The 21,656-nt window shown below is 36.6% G+C and overlaps 1 protein-coding gene across 5 annotated transcripts in view; it reads left to right on the forward strand.

The window, feature by feature from the left end:
* Positions 1–21,656, forward strand: part of brinp1 (bone morphogenetic protein/retinoic acid inducible neural-specific 1) — a 104,858-nt gene that overhangs the window by 33,161 nt on the left and 50,041 nt on the right. For 4 of the 5 annotated variants that reach the window (XR_010911603.1, XM_067484509.1, XM_067484508.1 and 1 more), the window contains one exon: positions 13,441–13,631. The exons of the other annotated variant lie outside the window; for it this stretch is intronic. Coding sequence is in view for 3 of the 4 variants with exons in the window: in XM_067484509.1 (XP_067340610.1) it covers positions 13,441–13,631 (191 nt within the window). In the remaining variant the exon portion in view is untranslated. The remainder of the gene's footprint in view (positions 1–13,440; positions 13,632–21,656) is intronic. 5 annotated transcript variants of the gene reach the window in all.

The following is a 21,656-nucleotide window of genomic DNA, read 5'->3' on the forward strand; positions in this document are numbered from 1 at the left end:
GCAATAGAGCGTTAGAATGACAGAAAACATTACATCAACCTGATGTGTCATTTAGGAATCTTCAGGTCAAACTGACCCAGTGGAAATTAGTTCTAAGAGCATATAGCAGTAGAGAGGCTAAGGAACGATTGCTCAACGAAAACATGTTGTTCTAAATGTTCTTCAAAGATAATAAGTCCATGTTTTAATAATTCAGGTTGAAAATAAAGATTTATTGCATCATTTTTAGGCAAAATTGCATAGTTTGTTTAAAAGGGAATTTCAGAAAGAGGACAGAGTTAGCCAGCATGATATCCACAGGAAGGGTGTTCTGATCTCTAGGGGCTCACACAGCAAAGGCTCGATAAGTGGGTTTAACAAGTAATGACATGTTTCTCATTTTCACACTTCAAGCACTAAAGCAGCAACGGTATTATAGATTACCACTGACTTGTGCTTGCCTGTGTCCTCGGTAACACGTCTGCCTAGATATCTAACGGATAAAACATTATTTCAAAACAATGACCTACTTAACAAGTGGAGATCAGAAGTACGTTTGGAAGGCCAGAGAAGATGACAAATGATTTAACCTAACATCTCAGCGTCATTGTTTTTCCCTTGATTATTGTTTCATTAAAATAAAAAATAAATGAATTAAAAAATGAATATCAGAGTTTTGACTATGGTAGGTGGAAGGTAACACAATCTCATTCGAGGAAGAACTTGTAGTGAATGTCAAGCAAAAGTATTATATTATTTTATCTCATCATTCAGTATCGAATGTGTAACTTGAAGCATCTTTTTCTCAAGCTTTTCTAAGCTGCTTCCAGTACAGCAGAATGTTCACTTGAATAACACTTACATTGGCTTTCTTGAATTTGATCTGTCTCCAAAAGTTTCATTTGTGAAGAATCTATCGCTGTCCAAGGTGCTGAAATCTATCCTCAACCATCTTTTTTTGCCTAAGCACACTTCACAGTTTACACTGCAATTACCAACAAGTTGACAAAACAAATTCTTATATGTGTCTGACAGCCAGACAATATTCAACAGATTGCATTTTTCTAATGTGATCTCAGAACACCACGCGGTATCGGTGTCATGAAAAGTTGTTTAGATATCCTGAAAATAAAGACATTGAAGAAAATAGTGAGAAGCTTTGTTTTTTGTAGAATCGAAATAAATAAAGGTGGTTATTGAATTGAGAAGCTGTTTTTGCCATTACACTCAAAACAAATACAAATCATAGAAATCATCAACATAATACTGTTTTATTTGGAGTATGACAGCTGTTACGGGGCAAATTGAGTTCAGCAGCAAATGGATGGGATGCAATAGGCTGCATCCCGGGCATGGACAATAGCAGTTGTTTCCTTTTACTGCACGAATGCCTTGACCTTGGTGCTTTTTTGTTGCATTTAAAATGAGTGAGCACTGTTTGTGATTTCATTACAGGACTCATAAGGTGATAAAGTGTTTCATCAACTGCAAACAGTATACAGTGTTCAGGAAGACTAAACGTGAGATAGATGAACATGAGAATACTGTACATGGGATAGTCTTGGGCTGCTTGGGCTTTTGTGAATTCAGAGTAAATATTATTTTCATTCAAATGCTCTTCCTTTTGCGGGAAAATATTGCATTTGAGATTTCACATGATTCAGAGTTTCAATACTCAAGTCAGTATCTCTCATCCTATTATTTGTTGTGTAGGCTCATAAGAATTTCCATTCGATACTTGCCCACACAGTCAGACTAGTTCATCAGCAGAACTTCTCACATTACACAGTTAATTAGATTTTAACACATGCTCATGTCACTCACCCGTGCATTTGCTTCCGGCACCATGTCCCATCAAATTCTTGAGATTGAAGTGAATTAAGAGATTGTTTTTGATTAGATCCATTTACGTTTCATTGCCTCATCACAATTACATAGTGCACTAACAAAGCTATTATGCCAGCAATCATATTCCATTTAGGCAATCGCGTTCCATTTGCCGATATGCTCCAATTAATGGTTGGTAAGTAACTGTGGATATGGTTTTTTAAGTTTTGTAACTACTGTGTTAGTATAATGGTAGTTTCACAGTTTCTGTAGAAAATTCCAACATATAGCAACCTGGGGAAGGACATGGTTGTGAGTATGAGCTGTGCTAACACAGACTATACTGCTATAATGACGCATTAACTGCATCATTATAGCAGTAAGTAAATTAGATTTATGATGTTTATTTCCCGTTTGCCTTTATTTGAGTCCATTGAAGATCTCCTCTGGGGTCAGTTCATTTTCTGCAGACACATAATTAAATAAAATGATGAGCATGCCAAAAAGACTTTGTGATAAGCTTTATACCAAAACTAGTGCCATTAATGGAATTAACGTTCATTCATAGTCCTTTAATTGTTTTTAACTTTCTCTCCTTATACTGTATAGCTTACATTCAACTTTCCTGAATGCAGCAGTACAGCTTTTTTAAAAGAGGAACTTGGAAATTGGGTTTTGCCAACTCACACAAAAGGAGAAGACACCAAACTAAATTACGCAAACTAAGCTCCCCCGCTGTGAGATAAAAGGTGGCCTTTCTATTTCTGTATGTTGGTCTTGTACACCACAATGACCTTGACATCATCCTTTCTGCACAACTGCATCTTTCTCTCTATAACTGACCCTCCTCTCCTTCCTATGCACTGACGACAAAATGGTCATTATCGACCAAAGCCACCATTTTGCACAGATGGATTCTGCAGGCATGTTGCGTGACATCACAACTTGGAAAGATGATGTTATGGGGGTAAAGAGACATTGTTGTTCTATACTGGGAAACTTTGGTTACTGGAATTATGGTAACAAAAAGAAGCCACTTACCCAGAAATAGCACCAGTATCATAGTCCAATGTCCAATTCCTCAAATAGCTTCTGTATTATTTGTGTTATAACCACAAGACTAGATCACAAAGACGATAAATTCATTTTGTAACTGAATATATTTTTAGTGCGTGTCTAAAGTAGCTGAATGTTTCTGTACTACCACTGGACGGCATACACAGCATCATGATCAAATTAACAGACATGTGGGGCCATTGATAGTAAAAGCAATTTACTAAGTTCAAATTTTTTCAAAACCCATTTGCAGTTACTTAGATATTTTCACACTGCGTCACTGGTGATGGTAGGCCAACTTCTTTTTTTTTAGTAGCACTATAACAGAATTTCAAAGTAGCCCCTTCAATTTCCTGCAGTATTTACACTGCTGTGTTTAGAAATCTGGCCCATGCCTGTACTGAAGTGGAGATAAATAAAACAAGCACAAGCAAACAGCTCAGACCAACCAAAATAACATCCCACCTCCCTCTGTAAAGTCCTTCGCTGTGCACTGGAGCAAAGGATTAAGATTCATTGTATAATATTTTATATGGTTCTTGGTGACAGAAATTCATACAGGATTTCAATTGTATCACTGCCTGTTTGATTTATTACTGGGTTTGCCTCCATATTACCATGAAAGTCTGGGATTTGTATTTTATTTATTTTTTTCTGTCAAGCTGTTGCATAATACTGTGGAAGCGCAGGGACATGAGTTCTAAGAACTCTGATAACAAGGCCTTTCCCAAACAAATGCATTTATTAACCCCACCCAGGAAACACATGCAAATCTGCAGTATGTAATGAAGATCAAGTTATATAAATGATGAGAATATTCTAGTTTTTTAAAAATAGTTAATTCTACTCTTGTTTATCCAGATAATATGAAAATGTGTATGTCTGTATGTTTATTTTATCATTAACTATCATTTCAGCATTGCCAGTGCAATAGGCACGTTGCAAGACGTGATATCAAGTAAGGCAAATTAATTCAAACATGTATTGCTAAAAGTTTTGGTATGGTTGAATAAAAAAATAAATAAAATACACAATTCTCTTTTTCCATGACTAACCACCAGTCAAATACCTCTTGACCAGGCAATCAAACATCAATTGTATGTAATTATTTTGCTGTGTGTTAAACTTTTTAGTTTTCCCCCAACACTACTTCTGAAGACCACTTACAGTGCTCATCTGCTCCTGCGTTTGGTGCATTGAAACAGTTGCATAGCCAGCATTGTCGGATTAGAAGTGCTGTTCACTGAACGGCTCATTTTTGTTCAACTGTATGCATCTATTTGCAACTAAAGAAAGTGAAATTGCGCATTGGTGACACATGAATGTGAGTGGCAAATGCTTTGTTCACTAAAACTTGTGCACTAAAGGACGTGCACGGGCTAAAGTAGATTGGACAACAGCCCATTTGCCCTTACTGGCAGAGCTGCCCCTCTGCTGAGACTGTTTTAATATTGGTGTCATTAGGGATGAAACAATTTCTCAAGGAACTTAAGTGACTCGATGACTAAACTTCATTGATGAATATTGTTGGCATCAAGGCTGGGTGTAATCTACATAACTATATCCACTCCACTAATGATTATTACTATCGCACAATGCTCTACATGTTTGAAGGCAGAGGACACCAGCTTCAGACTCAGACTTCAGAACTTTCGGACTCGGCAGGATTAACCTCAGAGTCAGGACACTAAAGATGGGAGGACCTTTGGCAATCGCTCCAGCAGTGTTCTTGGTGACAGTGGCTTAGGTTAGCAGTAATGATTACACTTTAACATAAATGTACAGTGACCAAATAATTTCAATTGTTATATAGATTCACTTTTTTCTGGGAAAGAAAAAACAAACTTGACATTGTGGCCCCTCATTATCCCCAGGGGAGAATATACTTAGCTCAGTCAGCTCTGTGATAGTTGTAATGTTGTGAATACCATGTTATTATTTACTATGGAAGACAAAAGTGAATACACTCGCCAAACACATATGTACAATCTAAAGATTTCAGAAAGGTGATAATTCTACTACTGTATGTCTCTAATTTTGAGGTCATAATGGGTGGTGGAGTCAAACTGGAGTGCATTGTATCAAGATGCGGTTCTAATGTATTGGCAAAAAATAATTGGGAGGCCCAAAACATTTGAACCAAGAATGGAATCAATCACGTGTGACTCCATCAAAGGCTCTTTTAGTAATTTCTTTGCCTATTTGTTTAAGATTTAAGCATTGTTTCTTTTACAGTCCCGACTGTGTCATCCTCAACGCTATACCAGTCATTGATGGTGCAGTAAATTCAAGTACAACCCTGAATGAAAATTGCAGCAAAATTTAAGAATGGAAGACTTTTGATGGTAGGTTTGCGAAGTTGTTCTTTAATGTAGGAATGAATCGTGACACGTGGACATTAATTAACCCTGCTAATCCCCATTATGATCTAGATGTAAGAACATTTATCTTACATCGCTGAAAAATATCATATCCAAGTAGATGAGATCATGTAGCACTGTTTCTGTGTGGGAACACCATGTACAAAATAAAAGGGAATAAGTCAATACTGTGTGGGAAGACAAATTTGCTGCACAAAGTCATTCATGGGGGAATTACCATTATTGGATCAAAGTCTCCCCCAGTCCTAGCAGCTTGCCAGCATTTTCTGTTGAGCCCCTCATGGTGCACCACTCAGTCAGCAGAGCATGGCTCTATAAAAACAGTTTGGCAAAGATTCAATCATTGATGTCTCAGGAATGTTTAATGGGCTTTTGCAAATAATGTAGGATGCCATAATGCAAAATCCCCATGTGTAGGATCATTTGCTAATTAATTTTATTAAAATAGTATTATAGCCATGTGTAAATGAAATCATCATGGTGAAGAGGCTTCCCCTCTTACCTCCAGTCATTTGGCTCATAATGAATAACTAAAAATCCTTTTGGAAATCAGTTTCCAAAAGGTTGAATAAAATCAAATGTCCTGTCTTTCCACAAAACGTATCCTCACCTTACCTGCAGTCACTTACACTTTCCACACCTAATTTTTAGGTCTAGTAACAACACAGGTGCTAATATGATGCTGGTGGTTCACTACAAAAAAGCTCTTGCTCTGATTAAGCAATTACATATATTTAATATCCAGAAATGTAAAATTCTAACAGACATTCTACTCATGCCACATTGTGCTTTAACTGAGAACTGCTACTTCTTTTCCTTTTTATGATTATTTTGATGCAGCGGTCCATTGTCATATGCAGTGCTCCAGTGCCATTGTGTTGTGAAATGTTAAAGTTGTTAAATAAAAGCAAGCATGCACACGCACAGGCCCCAGAGAGGGCATATTGTTTTAGCATGCAAAAACTGCTAAAAAAAGCCCCAAGAAAAGATGTGGACTTTAAGACAACAGCAGTTTCTTAAGTTTAAGTTTAAATAATTGATTTGTTTAATTTGTGTACTAAAAGACTTTTAATTTCTGCTGTCTTCCCATTACTAAATGAAACTTTAATTTTTAGTGTAGCATAATTTATCAAATGTCATAGAACATCATGTCCATAGTTGCCCTTCTGTTTCCTTAAATCTTCTTTTGTTCCATGCCAAATTCATGCCATGCCATGTTTATGCAGTAAATGGTAGCCATTTACTGAGTAAGCATAAGCTTTTCTCTTATTTAGTATTCTTTTAAATTCAAGAATGTTTCATGGGAATATGAGCAAGAATAGCAAAACTGACTTACTCACCAGATATGAAACATGTACTGTGTGGTGTGCAGAACTCCATGACTCTAGAGTGAACGGGAAGATTGGAGAAACTGCGAAGTATGGTTAACCCTTATTGCATTTGAGGGTTTTGCACAATAATGTATCTCTAAATTAAACATATGGCAAAAGTTTGGATAAATATTACATTGTTGTATTTAGTAAGATCTTTAGCATTATGAATATTGCATCTTTATTTATACATTAAAACTCTGAGGCTAAAAACCAAAAAAAGACCCTTTTTGCACAGGCAGATGTTTATAATTATATATAATCACATTAATCTTTAGTAAGTCACATCAGAGCGTTCATCTAACAGATTTCAAGTTTGCTTATTCAAGATGTGGTATTGATTAGTGCTGTGTAACCAACACTGTTGGAACAATGACAAACAGATACTACAGTCCTGGCTCACTCTGTCAAAATGTCAGTAAACAGCAAACTGATGTGATTTCCCCTAATACATTATTTACGATTTGATGCATATGTGTGCAGTTTGGCCATTTTACTACTTATCAAAGGTGGCTACATTTTATATGAAACTAAAGACATTAAAAATGTTAAAGTGTACTAAATGGAATTTAGTCTGGGGTAGACAGACTATTGCATAATTCCCATCAAATATTGCAGTATGTAAATCAGTGTGAAATACTGTATCAGTGCAGTTTCGAAAATTACAACACAGTTGAATCATCACCTCATCTACATCTATGCATCTTTATAACATTCACAAGTATACTTGATGTACAGAACATGAAGAGATACTAAAAAAGTAAAAAGCTTTGATAATTATGTTGCATTTTAAAGATAAATTTCATGTACTGTACATCTAGGACAGATGAGCAGTAAATATCTACAAATCTCTGCTTCATTAACACTATTGGGATTTATCATTAAAAATTACAGTGCCAGGTGCCTGCAGTCACTTAGGGAGATGAGCCCCCCCGAAAAAAAAAAACATCTAAGATTTATTTTGGACTGTTTTTGTTCTGGCATTTTTCGTCTACAGGCGCTGCATCTTTCATATCTTCCTTGTAAAATGCTTAATGCCACACCTTTATGACAGTATTTCGTCTTTTACAAAGTCAGGGTGGGTTTGATGACACTAAGATGTTTATCACTAGATGGAAGATTTTCATTTGGTCTGTTTTATAGTAAATTGTTGATGTTTGCTTCATGTGAAGAGAAAATGACACAGGCCTTTTGTCATGTATTCGGGATTTTCACCACAGGCTGTCAAAGGTCAAGCTGTAACTGAGCATCGTATCCTTATGAATATGTATAGTATTTGACTAAAGACTTTGATACAGTTTGAGAAGAGGACAGAGGTAAACATGAAGCTACAGTAGTATGACAACTTCTGTAATTCACTGACGTCCAGATTTTATTGTTTTCTCATGTGTCACTGTTGTGGCACCCAAGAATGTGTTGTCTCTGGGTCCTGCCGAGCTAGTTTCCCTCTCCATTAATTAGAGATTTACTTTCAACAAAATTGTGCCTCTCCTTGCTCTGCGCTGCTACACTTCCACTTTGAATGTCTGTCATGATCTCTTTTTCTTAATCTGGGCTCTAACGTCAGGATCAACAAAGTGCCTGCAGTGACACACTGTATGATGGTCGTTTCCTACCCCTGTCAGTGCTGTAGGGAGTATTCACTGGATGTCAGTACTGTCCAATTCTAATAGAAGGAGTCAACATCTGCCTGGAGGCTGTATTGACATGTCATAGTCACACTTTGCATCCACTGTGCTTAAAGAAAACACAAATATAAACACATAAACATTTAGGCAAATTCTGTAAAGGGTATATAATCTGACAATTAGCCTATAATGCATTACAAAATTATACTTCATATATCGTTTTTACAGATATGTACGTGCTGTATATTTGGCGTGTACAGATTGACCGACACGGATCGGAAACTCACAGATACAGCTGCATCTGTCTGCAACCAATCACAAACTAACTTCTAGCAACGGTAACATCAGAGGCGAGTCCCTTTTCAATTCATACTCTGGAAGTAATTTGGATATTCAGCTATGAGTTATGGGAACTCTTTTTATTCTTTTAAACAAAACAAAACACAGATTGTCTTGTGTTGCAGGAAATAGAGTAGAGGGTCCATATACTGTGGCAGTCAGTGCAAACTTCAGTATCAAATATCATCCCTTGTTTCTCAGTTGAGGGCTTTTAATGTGAAGCAGCATGAGTAGGAAATACTTAGTTTGCAATATTGTAATACAACTGTGTTAGAGAGTCAGGAGAGTGAACAGTAAACAATGAGGATGATGTCGCTATAAACATTTAACCTGCATAGGTTTCTCTGAATCATCTGCGTTGATGTAGGCAGTAGGCAATTCTTTCTGTTTGAGTTTGCATCATTTACAGCCCATGCACTGATGCAATGAAGGAATCGTTACACCCTTCGTAAGCATCAATTATTCGAAAATAATAAAAATGGGATACTAGCAGAAATGTGTAAATACATTCATTTACAGTTTAATTTTTATACACTCTGCTTTCTTGTTTATGAATTGCAAAAATAATTTGGTCACGATTAGAAACAGTCTGTGATTTTCTTTATAAAAATTATGTTTTCTTAAAACATAATTTTTTTCGTTGGCCAAACCATAGTTGTTCTCTAACCTTAACCAAGTGCTGAATGTCAGAACGCAACTGAAACATTTTTAATAACACAGCTATCAACCAAAGCACATGCTTTACTGCAAGATCAGACACTTTGATAATATGCTCTGGTATATTTACCATTTATATTATTTGTCAGCATATCCTCATGGATAGAATTTGTAAGTCGATTGTGATTACATTCCTTGAAATACGTATTTGCATTTGCAGTGTAGGTGTATAAAAGCATAGTTTTTAGGAAACAGGCCTGCTGTATTGCATGCAATGAATTCAAAGTAAATCAAAGCCACTTTTACTGGCTTTATTTGTCAGACGTTGAAAGTCTTTGACAGACTTTTTTTGACTTCCTGCTGCTTGCCCTGATGTATTCTACCATCCAGTTTAATATTTGTCTTCCATGTGCTGTCTAACAACTAAGCCAGGTATAGAGTGATAGATGAATATGAAATGGAAAACAAAATAACAATAAACACATTTCTTCACAATCAATGTGCTCCAAACATTGGTTTTCTTCAGGCTTTTTCTTGATTAAACTCTAAAATAGAAACAGGCATGCTAGACCATCCAGCAGATTCATTAGAGCAAATGATTGAAAACATTCTCATTCTGATCTATTTCTGTGAAATGAAGAGTTGGCTTATGATCACAATAATGTATTTCCTAGCAACCACTGTTTATGTTTACTTGACTACACTAGGCTGAGACAAACATTGGAAGGTAGTCGGATAAAAAGGTGGTCTCAATGAGGCTCTGGGGAATTAACCGACTTTAGCTGATTCTTCAAAGAAAAAAAAAATTCCATCATCAAGCAAAGACTTTGTTGAAAATGCCAAAAAGTTGCTTTAGAGTAGATGAATCTGTGTGGGATCTAGGAGTGCAAATTACCCATGCATAAAGACTCAACATAAGGCTCCATGCTTCAAAAAATATTAAGGATGTCAGTGTCGTTTACAGTAAGTATTAATAAATGAATTATCTGTATCACGCATACCCTATTTTCTGTAGGCCAAAGACACTACCACAAAGGCAAATGTAATGAACAGTACCTACCCTCCCACACAAGTTACTTGAACACCATAAAGCAATAATCACCTATGTTCCCATTTTCCTCCTATGCTGCTGCAATCCCATTTATCTCCTCTTAACTTCCTTTGATAGGTCATTAAATAGGTCTTGGAGCTATGAAGTAAAGCACTGAATCATCTCACAGGTTCCATCTGCTGGCATGCCTAATATGGGGCAGAAAGGTCCAAGTACATATGGCTGCCATATAAAGTTTTATATTGTAATTGGTGGTGACGGAGCAATGAGGAAGATTCAATGAAAATGAATTGATATCTAAGCGAGGCAGATAGGAGTGGAGGGGGATGCAGAGTTGGGCAGAGAATGAAAAGAGAGAAACTGTGGTACATCTGCTGCAAATCTTAAAGTCTCCCACAGTTCTCTTGGCTTGAATGTTTGCTCCAGATTTTATGAGTATCAGCAATGTGCACCTTTTATAATTCTAAGTCATGGAACAGGAGTGGAAGCTGAATCTGCATGTACTTGTATGAGTGGTGAGCCCTGTCCTGCTAGATGAGCACTTGTGTCATTGCAATATTTAGGATTTGCAAAGTTCTTAAAAGGAAGAATTCTGCAGATCTGTCACAAAGCATTTGCTGAGTATATGGGCAGAAAGTATAGTCTGTGAAAATCCAAAGCAAACATTCTGGAGTGAGTTGTGGAAGTCTGTATTCTCAAAATGCAAGCATTCATTAACTCATTCCTTCATTCACTTACTTAGTAGTACTAAATGTGCAGTATCACCTTTCTTTTTAAAGAGTTGTCAGGATAACTACTTTCAAAATGTGTAAGATTATGTAACAACTCTCTGGCAGAACAGCATAAAAGTTTTAATGCCAAATAGATTGCTGAACAGAGCATTATAAAGTGCTGCTGTCGAGCCATGCCCAGGCGGACCGACACATCGCTGACTGTGTGTCAGAGAATTCATACTAAGTAACCGATCAATGTGAGGGGAGCCACCTATTCATGGCTAAATTATTATCAGAAGCCCTTGAGGGCTGGTGAGGAAAACACTTCACAAAGTGAAGCATCGAATGAAGTTATAAAGCACGGCAATTTGTTGTTTAGTTCAAACTTTTCTATTCACGTTGCTTAAACAAAAAACATATTTTTACAGGGTGGTAATAGTTCTGTAGGCTCTGCCTTAATGCCTTAAATCTTTACAAACAGCAGGTGCATGTTGTGTTGGCTGAAGCAACTTAGTAGCAACTCCTACTGAGCCTCTTAATTCTTTTTTTATGTTTTGAATACAGTTTTTCTGCACATTTTGAAGCCACTTTAGTAATGTATGAGGACCAAAGCTCTAGTAATTGAAAAAACTAAACAAAAAAACTTATATAATATAATTACAGCCAATTACTGTATGTCCTGAAACATTGTTAGAATGTTGAAATGGGTCACAGGAATTCTTGTAGACATATGTATGTCAACAAAAGTCTTATAATGATGTCAAGAACAGCAAAATCCTATTTCCACTCTCCTTATTGTGTTGTTACAGTTCTGTATTTTTGTGAAGTGGACTGCAAGGGAACCTCCATTAGTTTTCTTCAAGACTGATTGAATATTTTAGTAGGATTAAAATTTAATATCCAGAAAGCTCCAAGAACAACTCAAATCATCTAAACATGGTTGATTTGAATTGTGGAGTGTGTGGGTGTGTTTATCCCACTCAGTTGGTTGGTTTAATATTGCCTTCATATGCATTTATTGAACAGAGCTCATATTGTAATTAGATTAGGGTTTTAGGGTTAGGTTATTGTGATGATGATGTTTATGCTTGGTTTGATGGGTTTGTTGCACTTTAAGTCACATGCTTCCTGTAATTAGACTCATCAGTCATACTGTATACTAAAGCCTGCGCCATTAGATGTATGTGAATTCAATATAAATTGAATTATAAGTAAGTGCATTTAAAACTATCTTTTAGTAATTAGGAAATTTTACCCCCTCTATAGAATAAAATGTGTTTTTTATGTTTCATTTCTGAACAGTACAGACTTCTTGATATCCCTGCTATCTGAATTTGTTCGTCAGTCTGCATGCTCACACATTTTATGTGAAAATGTGAGCACGTCTCACACATCTATGCACACATATGTATTTTAGATATTTGAGAATATGCATAATCCATATGGAAAATAGAAACATTTCACAATCAACAGAAAGAACAGATGGTAAAATTCACAGCTTTTGATTCAATTAGCAATAAAATTCCATATTTAGAGTTGAGCAATAAATAGGAAACTCTATTTGGCTATGCCTTTAACAGCAGAAGGGCCTGAGTTCCATGTACGGAAGGCTTGTTTTACAGCATTAGCCAAATCTAAATACCTTTGCAACTCTCCATAGTGACAATGTCACAACACAAAGAAACATACCTCCATGATGCTGAATGTCAGTTCCTCAATATGCTAGTCACTAGACTCCGCAACAGAGCGTTTTCCATTTAAAAAAGCTGAAGAAAACCTGCCATTTTCTATCCTTAGGGTGGAGTAATTTGGTTTTTCTGTAACACTCAGAGTAACAGATTTGCCTGTAATGACTGTCTGTGGAAAGGTTCCCTTAATGTGTGTCACACTGGCTATAGAAGCAAACATCATGGACAGCCTTTGCAGAATCTTCATATCTACAATATGGTATGAATTACAGAACATTTTCAAAGGCAGTCGAACATAACAAAAGTTAAATCGTTATGCACAGGTGATATTATTGGTTATAATAATTCATGTTGGTTTAGTGAGATTCAAGTCAGCTTGAATAAAGAGAAAATTACCTTAATTCAATAAAAACACTTACAGAACCTTACAGAACCTTTATGAAAGTCCAATGCAAATGCAATTTTTTTGTAAATAGATGGACACAGGGGAATACAAATCTTCTTTTTTGCTAGACTTATTAGGTATATGCTTAAATGGTCTAACACTTACTTTAATGTCAGTGTTTGTGTGTGTGTGTGTGATATATAATACTCCTACACTATTTTTTGTAAGTCTTTGGTAAGACTGAGTCTGGCTAAACAACATGTTACCACGCTTTAATTGATGCAGGCATTCCTCATATGTGTATTTGCATGTACAGTTACAAAAGTTACTGTTCTATAAGCACTTGTTTTTTCCTCTGATTATCAGGGAATTTGCACGTTGGAAGGTGAGGAACACAGCGATTGAGCGAAGGGATCTGATCCGGAACCCCGTGCCACTCATGCCTGAGTTCCAGCGCAGCGTACGTTTGCTGGGCCGTAGACCCACTACTCAGCAGTTTATAGACACCATCATTAAGAAATATGGAACGCATATTCTCATCTCAGCCACGCTGGGAGGTAAGAGAGGTTCACTTGTTCAATTTTCTTACTACCATGCTTGATTAGCGGTTTTTACACTTTGTTTTAAATGCTTTTTACACATGGTTTGCTCACATGTTTAATGAATAGGTTTGATGAGGCTCCTTCAGTAAACAGATACAGAGACTTGTATTTAAAGGTGGCATTAGGAACTAAAATGAAAATTATTGATATGAATGTTTAATGTGGCATTTATCAATTAAACATAAATATAAATTAACATTTTTATTTGTTTTTATTGAATTGATAATTACAAAATCCAGATAACACATGCAGTGCACTATAAATGAAAATGGATTAATTTCAACAAGTTAATGAATAAATATGTATTTATTCATTTGTACACATAAATATCACAAATCAATGACCCCATATGATTATACACCGAAACTGAAACATCATGGTGTCCTAGATTATTCATCAGCTTGTTTTCAACAATGTCAAAACAGCTCAGTGAAGCAGTTTGGGGTCGCGTTTTTCTCCAGGGTGTTGGAAAAAACTCTCCCACAGCAAAATTGCAACTTCAACACAAGAGAGCATACTGGGTACAACCTCACAAAGCAAATAACTTTCAACCAAGGAAATGTAAGGATAATCTTTGACTGACTACAGTGCGAGATCATTAGACCCACTACAACATTTTATCAAACATTACTGAGACACAATAGTAACTGCTGAACCTAAATGGAAAATGAAAACCCTGCATAGCAGTTCAAAAATAAAGGCAAATCAAGTCTAAACATTTAGAAAAACATTTCTACAAACAAGATTTGTGTGAACTTATCAAAATTAAAGCAAGTGTACAGTATGTAATTCCTTTTTATTAGTTTAGATGTGCCCTGTAACTTATTTTTATGTAAAGAGATGCTGTTGACACCTCCTATGACAGAGACTCGTGAAATATCAATGCGGCAGTGTGAAGATATACACTTCTAACGCTTTTTGAGTGAAGCTTGTTATTCTCATTCCCGTGGCATTAAAAAAGCACCACTTGGTACAGTCCCTTCTGCGTTACATGCTGACGCTTAAGGTACACGTTTGCTTTGGTGATTGACTCTCCGAGCTATCGGTCTATTTAATTGGAAACCCCGGCGGTTCAGTGACACGTACATCAATGACGTAAAATATGAAGAGAAAACCTCTCCTCGGGAGTTGGACAGTGTGGTGGATGATACAGCAAGACACGGGGCTTTTCCACGCTAGACTGGGTTTCGACTCTAGTGCGAGACACTGTGCACTTTATTTATGATTGTTTCACAACGTGCTTCACGTAGTTACTATATTAAGGAAGGCTACCTGTGCGTTAATAAGATACGCTAAAGGGGGACAATTTGACGCCTTAGGAATATCAATAGCTGACACCGTGGGATGAAAACGTGTAGGTTATTCTGAACATTAACTGAAGTTCAAAACCTGTGCATTACATGGTAACACAAAAGTGGACCTTGCCTGCCTCTAAGAGACAGCACAGGCTTTGACACAATGTCAGTTTTTCCAGCCCTAGATGGATTAATTGAGTTCCAAAAGTTGCATATTGTAGCTTTATTGCAGCAGAATAAACATTTAGATATGTTCATATGCTGCATTTGTCAGCTGACTGTGTTTGGTGACTTGTGCAAGACTGACCTAAGAGGACTATGTACAGCTTGATATCACAAAGGTTTTTCATCTTGTCTGGTTTAAGTGGATTTTCCAGCAGGACAGTGAATCAAAACTTGCATCAAAGCTATAGCAGGACTATCTGATTCCCACCATCAGCTCACCTCACTCCCACTGAAAGCGTGTGGGAACATTTGATAAGCAGAAATGCTAAACACACTGTAACATCACACAAATAGTTTGAATCCTCACATTATAAAAAATTGTGGAATCAAGCTGTGGCTACCAGCTGGAAGCTGTCCTTCAAATTTGCAGAACTCACTACTTTTTTGTTTTGGTACAAATATTTCCTTTTCAGTACCTCTTAATTTGGGCATATACATTGTTATGGAGTAAAAATACTTTTGAGAGAAAACAACCAAAAGTAAAGTTACTTTAAAAGAGAGGTTGACTTTGTACAGAAGAAAACATTTCAATTAAATATTCTTCTGGATCAGCTTCCTGGATGAACAAGGGTTTAAAAATTACATTCACAGCACAAGTAACCCAAACAGTGATTGGAATACTGTATATGGCAAAATTGTATGTACAGTTGTTTTATTGCAGAGTTTTATAGTTTAATTACTTTGCTATTTTTTTATTTTATTTCATATATTGTGAAGCACTTTGTAACTGTGTTTCTTCCTCTTCTTAGTATTATTTTTAAAAAAATAAAATGAGATAATTTGAGTAAGCGGTTTAAAATTTAAGTGTTGGCCTTCAAGCTTAGAGTTTTTTCTAAAACGTGTGTTTTATGTTTTAGTGAATACTTTTATCAACGTAACATTTTTTTGTTTCAATGCCGGATTTGCATTTTTTAGGTCAGGTTTTTTTTTTTCAATGGCCAAAAATCCAAGTCGCTGACCTGACTGTATAGAGAACAAGCACTTTCATATGTGCAACAACAGAACACTGGTGATATTTTATTTTGTTTCTAAAGCTAGTATTTTTTGCAGCAACAAACCACCAAACAAAATCCCACAACTGTGGGCAAAAAAATAAATAAAATTAAAAATTGAAATCGAATTTAGTTCCCAAAACCTCAGTGTGGTCCACAAAATAAATGCCTCTAATGGATGATTTCAGTATTTTGGATGTGTTTCCCAAAATAAAAGCTAGGCACCCCTGCTGTCCAAGTCTAAATATAAATCACTTCTCCCCTGAATCTCTTATCTTATCTCAAGCTCTAAGGGATTCGTGAAGCCAGCTAACTGTGATTACTTTGCCAATTGCATTTTAAAGATATAATCAGTAAGATAATCTGCTCTTTAGCTTAAACCCTCTATTATATAATTATATGCAAGAAACATTGCCAAGTAGTTGCTCCAGTTGTGTAGAATGATGTTTGTAGATCAATCTATCAAAATTAAACCTTATAAAACTCTTCTCAGCCTTACACTATACATCCACGTTTGGATCTCAACGTGTTAAGATGGGTTATTTGATTAAATCTGTTTCGACCTTAGCTTTCTCTCATTAGCTTTCGGTAATTCCTGAACATCTTGCTCCTCTCACCTTTGCATCATCACCATACTACTGTATCTTTAACCTTGAGGCCATCTTGTTTCACGTCAGGTGCCGATATACTCTTATCTCAGCCTCGGGTTGCCTATTAAAGCACACAGTTATATGAACCAATAAATGTGCCCACCAGGCTAGTAATAAAATAATAAGGAGCAGCTTATTCTCTCTTTAGCCCCCTACTCTCTATGCTCTCAAGAGTCATTATACCCTTGAGAGAAAAGGAGTGAATTCTCCTTCTCCTAGGTAACTTAAATTAGTATAGTCAAGTGTAAAAAGCCCCATTAGAGGTTGAACTGAATAGAAATGGTCAGTGCATTACGATTGTTATGGCGCCTGGCATGTGTACTTCGTTTTACTATTATGAGCCTACTGGTAGTGGAAGGCAAGTATCTGCACATTATTGTAGGGATCTAATATGTAAACTGCCATATCACTACTAGACTGAGTGCAATACCACCAACTGAGCACTAGAAACATCAATAATAGCCACATTACACTTTAACTCTCAGTCAGATTCCCCCAATCTGTTGCTCCCTTTTAGTATGCAAGTATTTTTAAGTGCCTATTACACAGCAAAGTAGTTTTGGCTGAATTGACTTGACATTTATACACTTTATACACTTATTGTCTAGCTTACATATATAGTTTAATGACATATGCACAGTGTTTAATGTGTATTCATACCAATAACTCATAATGCAAGAATACCAAAAAATTATAGTTGTAAGGGAAAAACAAATTGACCCATTAAATATGTCAATATGGTTCCACACAGTTAAAGGTACCCTGCAGAGTTTTGACCACTACAAGTGCTAGAGCAATGCTTCACTTTAGCCCAACTTTATTGGCCACACAGCCAGAGTAGGTGGAATAGATGAATGCATAAGTGGTGACCTGTGAGGCCTGTTTACCTGTGCCTACTACAGTGGTTCATTGTATCTATGTTTATAGTGCAGAATAGAGAAAACAAAACACTTTTTGTGGTATCTGAAAGATAGTGAAATAATGAGTCACTTACAGTTTGTTAGATTTTCTAAACATATAAAACAAGCTTCGGGATTACTAGAAATAGTCGGACAATTATAGTGATAAAAACAATAGTACAACAGTGGACCATACTTTTATTCCATACTCTAGTTGCTGGAAGAAGAAAATCAGGTATGGTAAGTGGAAATAAGGTACTATAGTAATGACAGGCTAAGCTCCATTCTAACGGACATTTAAGAGAGCAACGCTGTCACTTTCTCTTAACTCTGATGACTGACGGCGGGGAAGACGTTTGGGAAAATAATTATCAATTACCTGCTGCTTTTTTCCTGTCTGAACATTTAACTACCTTGTAACACCTCAAGTCGGGTTTCTGGCATATGTGGATGTTTCAAGCAAGGCATCAAGGGATATGTATATTAACATGCAGTCTGTGACCTGTAGTGTGTGTGTGTGTGTGTGTGAGAGAGAGAGAGAGAGAAGTTACGCTTTAACAGAGCAAACAGGTTTCAGAGCAGGCGACCCCACTCTGTGAATTGGTGTTTCAGCATTTGACTTATTTTCTGATCTTAAAACTGAAGATGCATCCAAAGCAGTTTTACATAGATGATTAACATCTGTGATTTGCCTGCAGCCACTGACAACAATACTGTTGCTGAAATATGTTTATTGACAAATCCAAACCTTTCTACTGTATATGTCTACGGCTTTAGAATTTTGAATAATGGTTTTATATAAATGCTTAAGAAAGCAATGCTCTTGATCTTATAAGAAAAAAAGGGTGGACAGATTTAGGGACCCATTTCACCAAAGCTGTCATTTATGTAAATGTAAATGTAAATTTACACTCGCTCATATGTTGAAAGCAAGTTTTCAACTTTCAGAAAGAGAGCTGTTATTTCACTGTGAATTCTGTTGGTGTTTGCATAGATTTATAGGCATCATTTAAGAAGACAGAAGCAATAAGGTGGTAATACTACACCTAAGTACTACTTCGGTACTACATGTGCTTGTACTCCTGGCTACAAGTAATGATATTAGATGGTAAACTGCAATACTGTATATTCTGAGATTGTAAGACTCAAAGAGACATCAAGTGAATCTACAAATGCAGTAATATTATTTACAAAGCAACACCAACCTAATGTGACAAAATACCATTTGCTACTGGTTACTATACATCAGATAGAGAACTGTTTTCCTCTGCTTAAACCCACGTTAGTTGAATTGGTTAAGAGTGCATTGTGTTTTCTGTCATTCATTTTTAAGGATGTTTTTCAGCCCTAAAGACTTATTTGCCCTCTTATTTTTTAGTAAATACATAACACTTGAATGGATTGGAAACCTTTGCAATGCAACAGTCTTATGCATTCAGTGCTGAAGAGGCAGCAGTAGCTTTATTGAAATGACTTGTGGTCACTGAAGCCTGAGGCTAGAGTTCATATGCAGAACACTGGCTGTGCCATGGGTTGTAGTGGAAGACTACCCAGTGAAAGCTGTCAAGACTGCTACCTTCTGCCATATCACATCATACTTGGAGGTTTTTTGTTGTTGCTCTTCTGCTGCCCACACACAAAATACAGGGCATAGTTGGGCATTGAGAGCATGGATATTTCAAAGCAACAGCATAGAGAGAATATCTTCTGTATAAAACAGAGACAGTCTAGTAAGAGTTAAGTAGAAGATTGGTTGAATGTATTGTGCTTAGTTTTATGCATTTTGTTCAGTGTATGTCATGTTTTCAAGTAGAAAGCCTACGCACCTGTCCCTAGGAAGAAAGTATTGATTTATGAAGTTTAACACATGCTTTCTCAATTAACATAAGGAAACATCCATGTAATACCCCAACTGGATTATACACTTCTCTACTGCAGTTTGTTAAGTACATGGATCGTGTTAAGTAGAGCCATGTGTCCCAATGTTATCATATATATACAGTACATTTAGTCTAAATGTGCAACAATCTGCTCTGTTCATCAAATTTCCCAAAAGGAAACAGCCTTAAGTCATGAAGAAATAAATAGCAAACAAGTTTTAATTCATTTTACTGTATGGATTTTGTGAATCTGAATAGAGTATAAAGAAAAACATCCATTATCATCTTCTGCACTATAAATCGGTATATCTTGACGATGCCATAAAGTCCTTCTAACACACACATAATATTGTATAATACTGTATACACGTTCTGTATATGCTGTACTGCCGTAGATGCCTTTGCACACAGACTTAGTAACTTTGAGGTGAAACAGTACTTTGTTTTTAAATACCACTCAGCTGTAAACACATAAGCTCTGCATGAGCTGATTAATTCTGGCAGTGTGCCAGTGAGGTGCCCTGTAATAATGTACCACAATGCATTACTTACACAAAGGTGCACACAAATGATTTTTTTAAAGCCACAGAGGTAATGATTTTGCCTGACCTGAAGCAATAACCACAAACTATTTATGTACAGAAGACCTCTTTTATGCCACACTAAGTTACAATAGAGATAAAAAAAAAGGGCAGATCCAGGGCTTAATGTGGGACCATTATTCTTGTGCAGCAGTGTAAGTCAAGTGTGTGTAAGTAACTTTGCTAGCCCCTGAGGGAGAGAGAGTATTGCAGCGTCAGCGAAGGGGGCCTCACCCCCTCAATGCTTGTACTCTAACCAGGCATGAGACATTGGCCCTGACTTTTACCCTCCCCTAGTCACGGTCACCACAAGTTAAGTGGCCAATTCCAATGCATCACTTGGGGCCAAATAACCATTCGCAGCACTGAAAGCCTGAACATATGTGACATGCTCTTGAACGGGTTCCAGGCATGTTGGTTTGCCATTTCAACGGTAATCTTCGAAGGCGAGTTTGTGGAAGCAAATTGATGTTTGTTTTTTTCTGCATCTGTTTCGGCTTGTAGAAATGAAAGCTGGAAAAATATGTGTTGAGAATGAGCAGCTCAATCATTTATAGAATGTCAACAAACAAACATCACATGCTAACCAGAACGATTGTTTGATGCTCTGTAAGTGTTCATGCATTATATTCCAAGTGTTGACATTCTTCCCCACTACACACGTTTACTAAAAGGTCAGTGGTTCAGTATAAATGTGATCCTCCCTTATTTTCTTGTGGACATTCAAAGTTAACATTACAATACACACACACACAAACACAAAAAAAGATGAGGGTCATGTTTTGTGTTTCGTTTTCATTCCTCAGATGAGAAACTGTCTACATCTGTTCTTTTCAAACAGTAGCTGCAGGCTTATTGTGTGCAAAGTGATAGATTTATGAAACAACTTGCAGTGTAAGTTTTGTTGCTGATTATCCAAAGCATTTTTGATAAGAAAGATGAATTTTAAAAAATTATTTAACACTTCTCTAGGCAGGTTCAGTATCACCAGACAGGGTCAGTAATGTGATTCAACAATTCACATTAGTAGTTATAGTCAGTCATCCAGACGGGGAGAAAATCAGTGGAGGTGTGATAATCTAGAAACGTGTCACAGAGATAAACAGGTAAAATCCTCCTCAAGGTGGATCCACACGGTTTTAACACCAGCTGGAGCAGCTTCTGTACTTATCCCTATTTTCAAATTTGCTTAGCACTAATTATATCTCTGCAATCGGTAATGGTATTTTCTGTTTGTATGTTTATTTTCCATTTGTTTTTCCCCTTCCTAGAGTAGCTGGAAGAGACAGGATGTGATATTTGTTCTCAACAGGATGAAATTCATATGCTATTGAGACAAAAATTCTATATCACTGGACCTCACATGGAAATAATGCCATCCCAATAGGGGTAAATCCGGGGACATCTCCGGGGATGGTGCCAGCTGGGGATAAAGTGGCAAATATGAAGACCATTCCT

The sequence above is a fragment of the Channa argus genome, chromosome 18, assembly GCF_033026475.1.
Source record: "Channa argus isolate prfri chromosome 18, Channa argus male v1.0, whole genome shotgun sequence".
In the NCBI taxonomy this organism is placed as follows: Eukaryota; Metazoa; Chordata; class Actinopteri; order Anabantiformes; family Channidae; genus Channa; species Channa argus.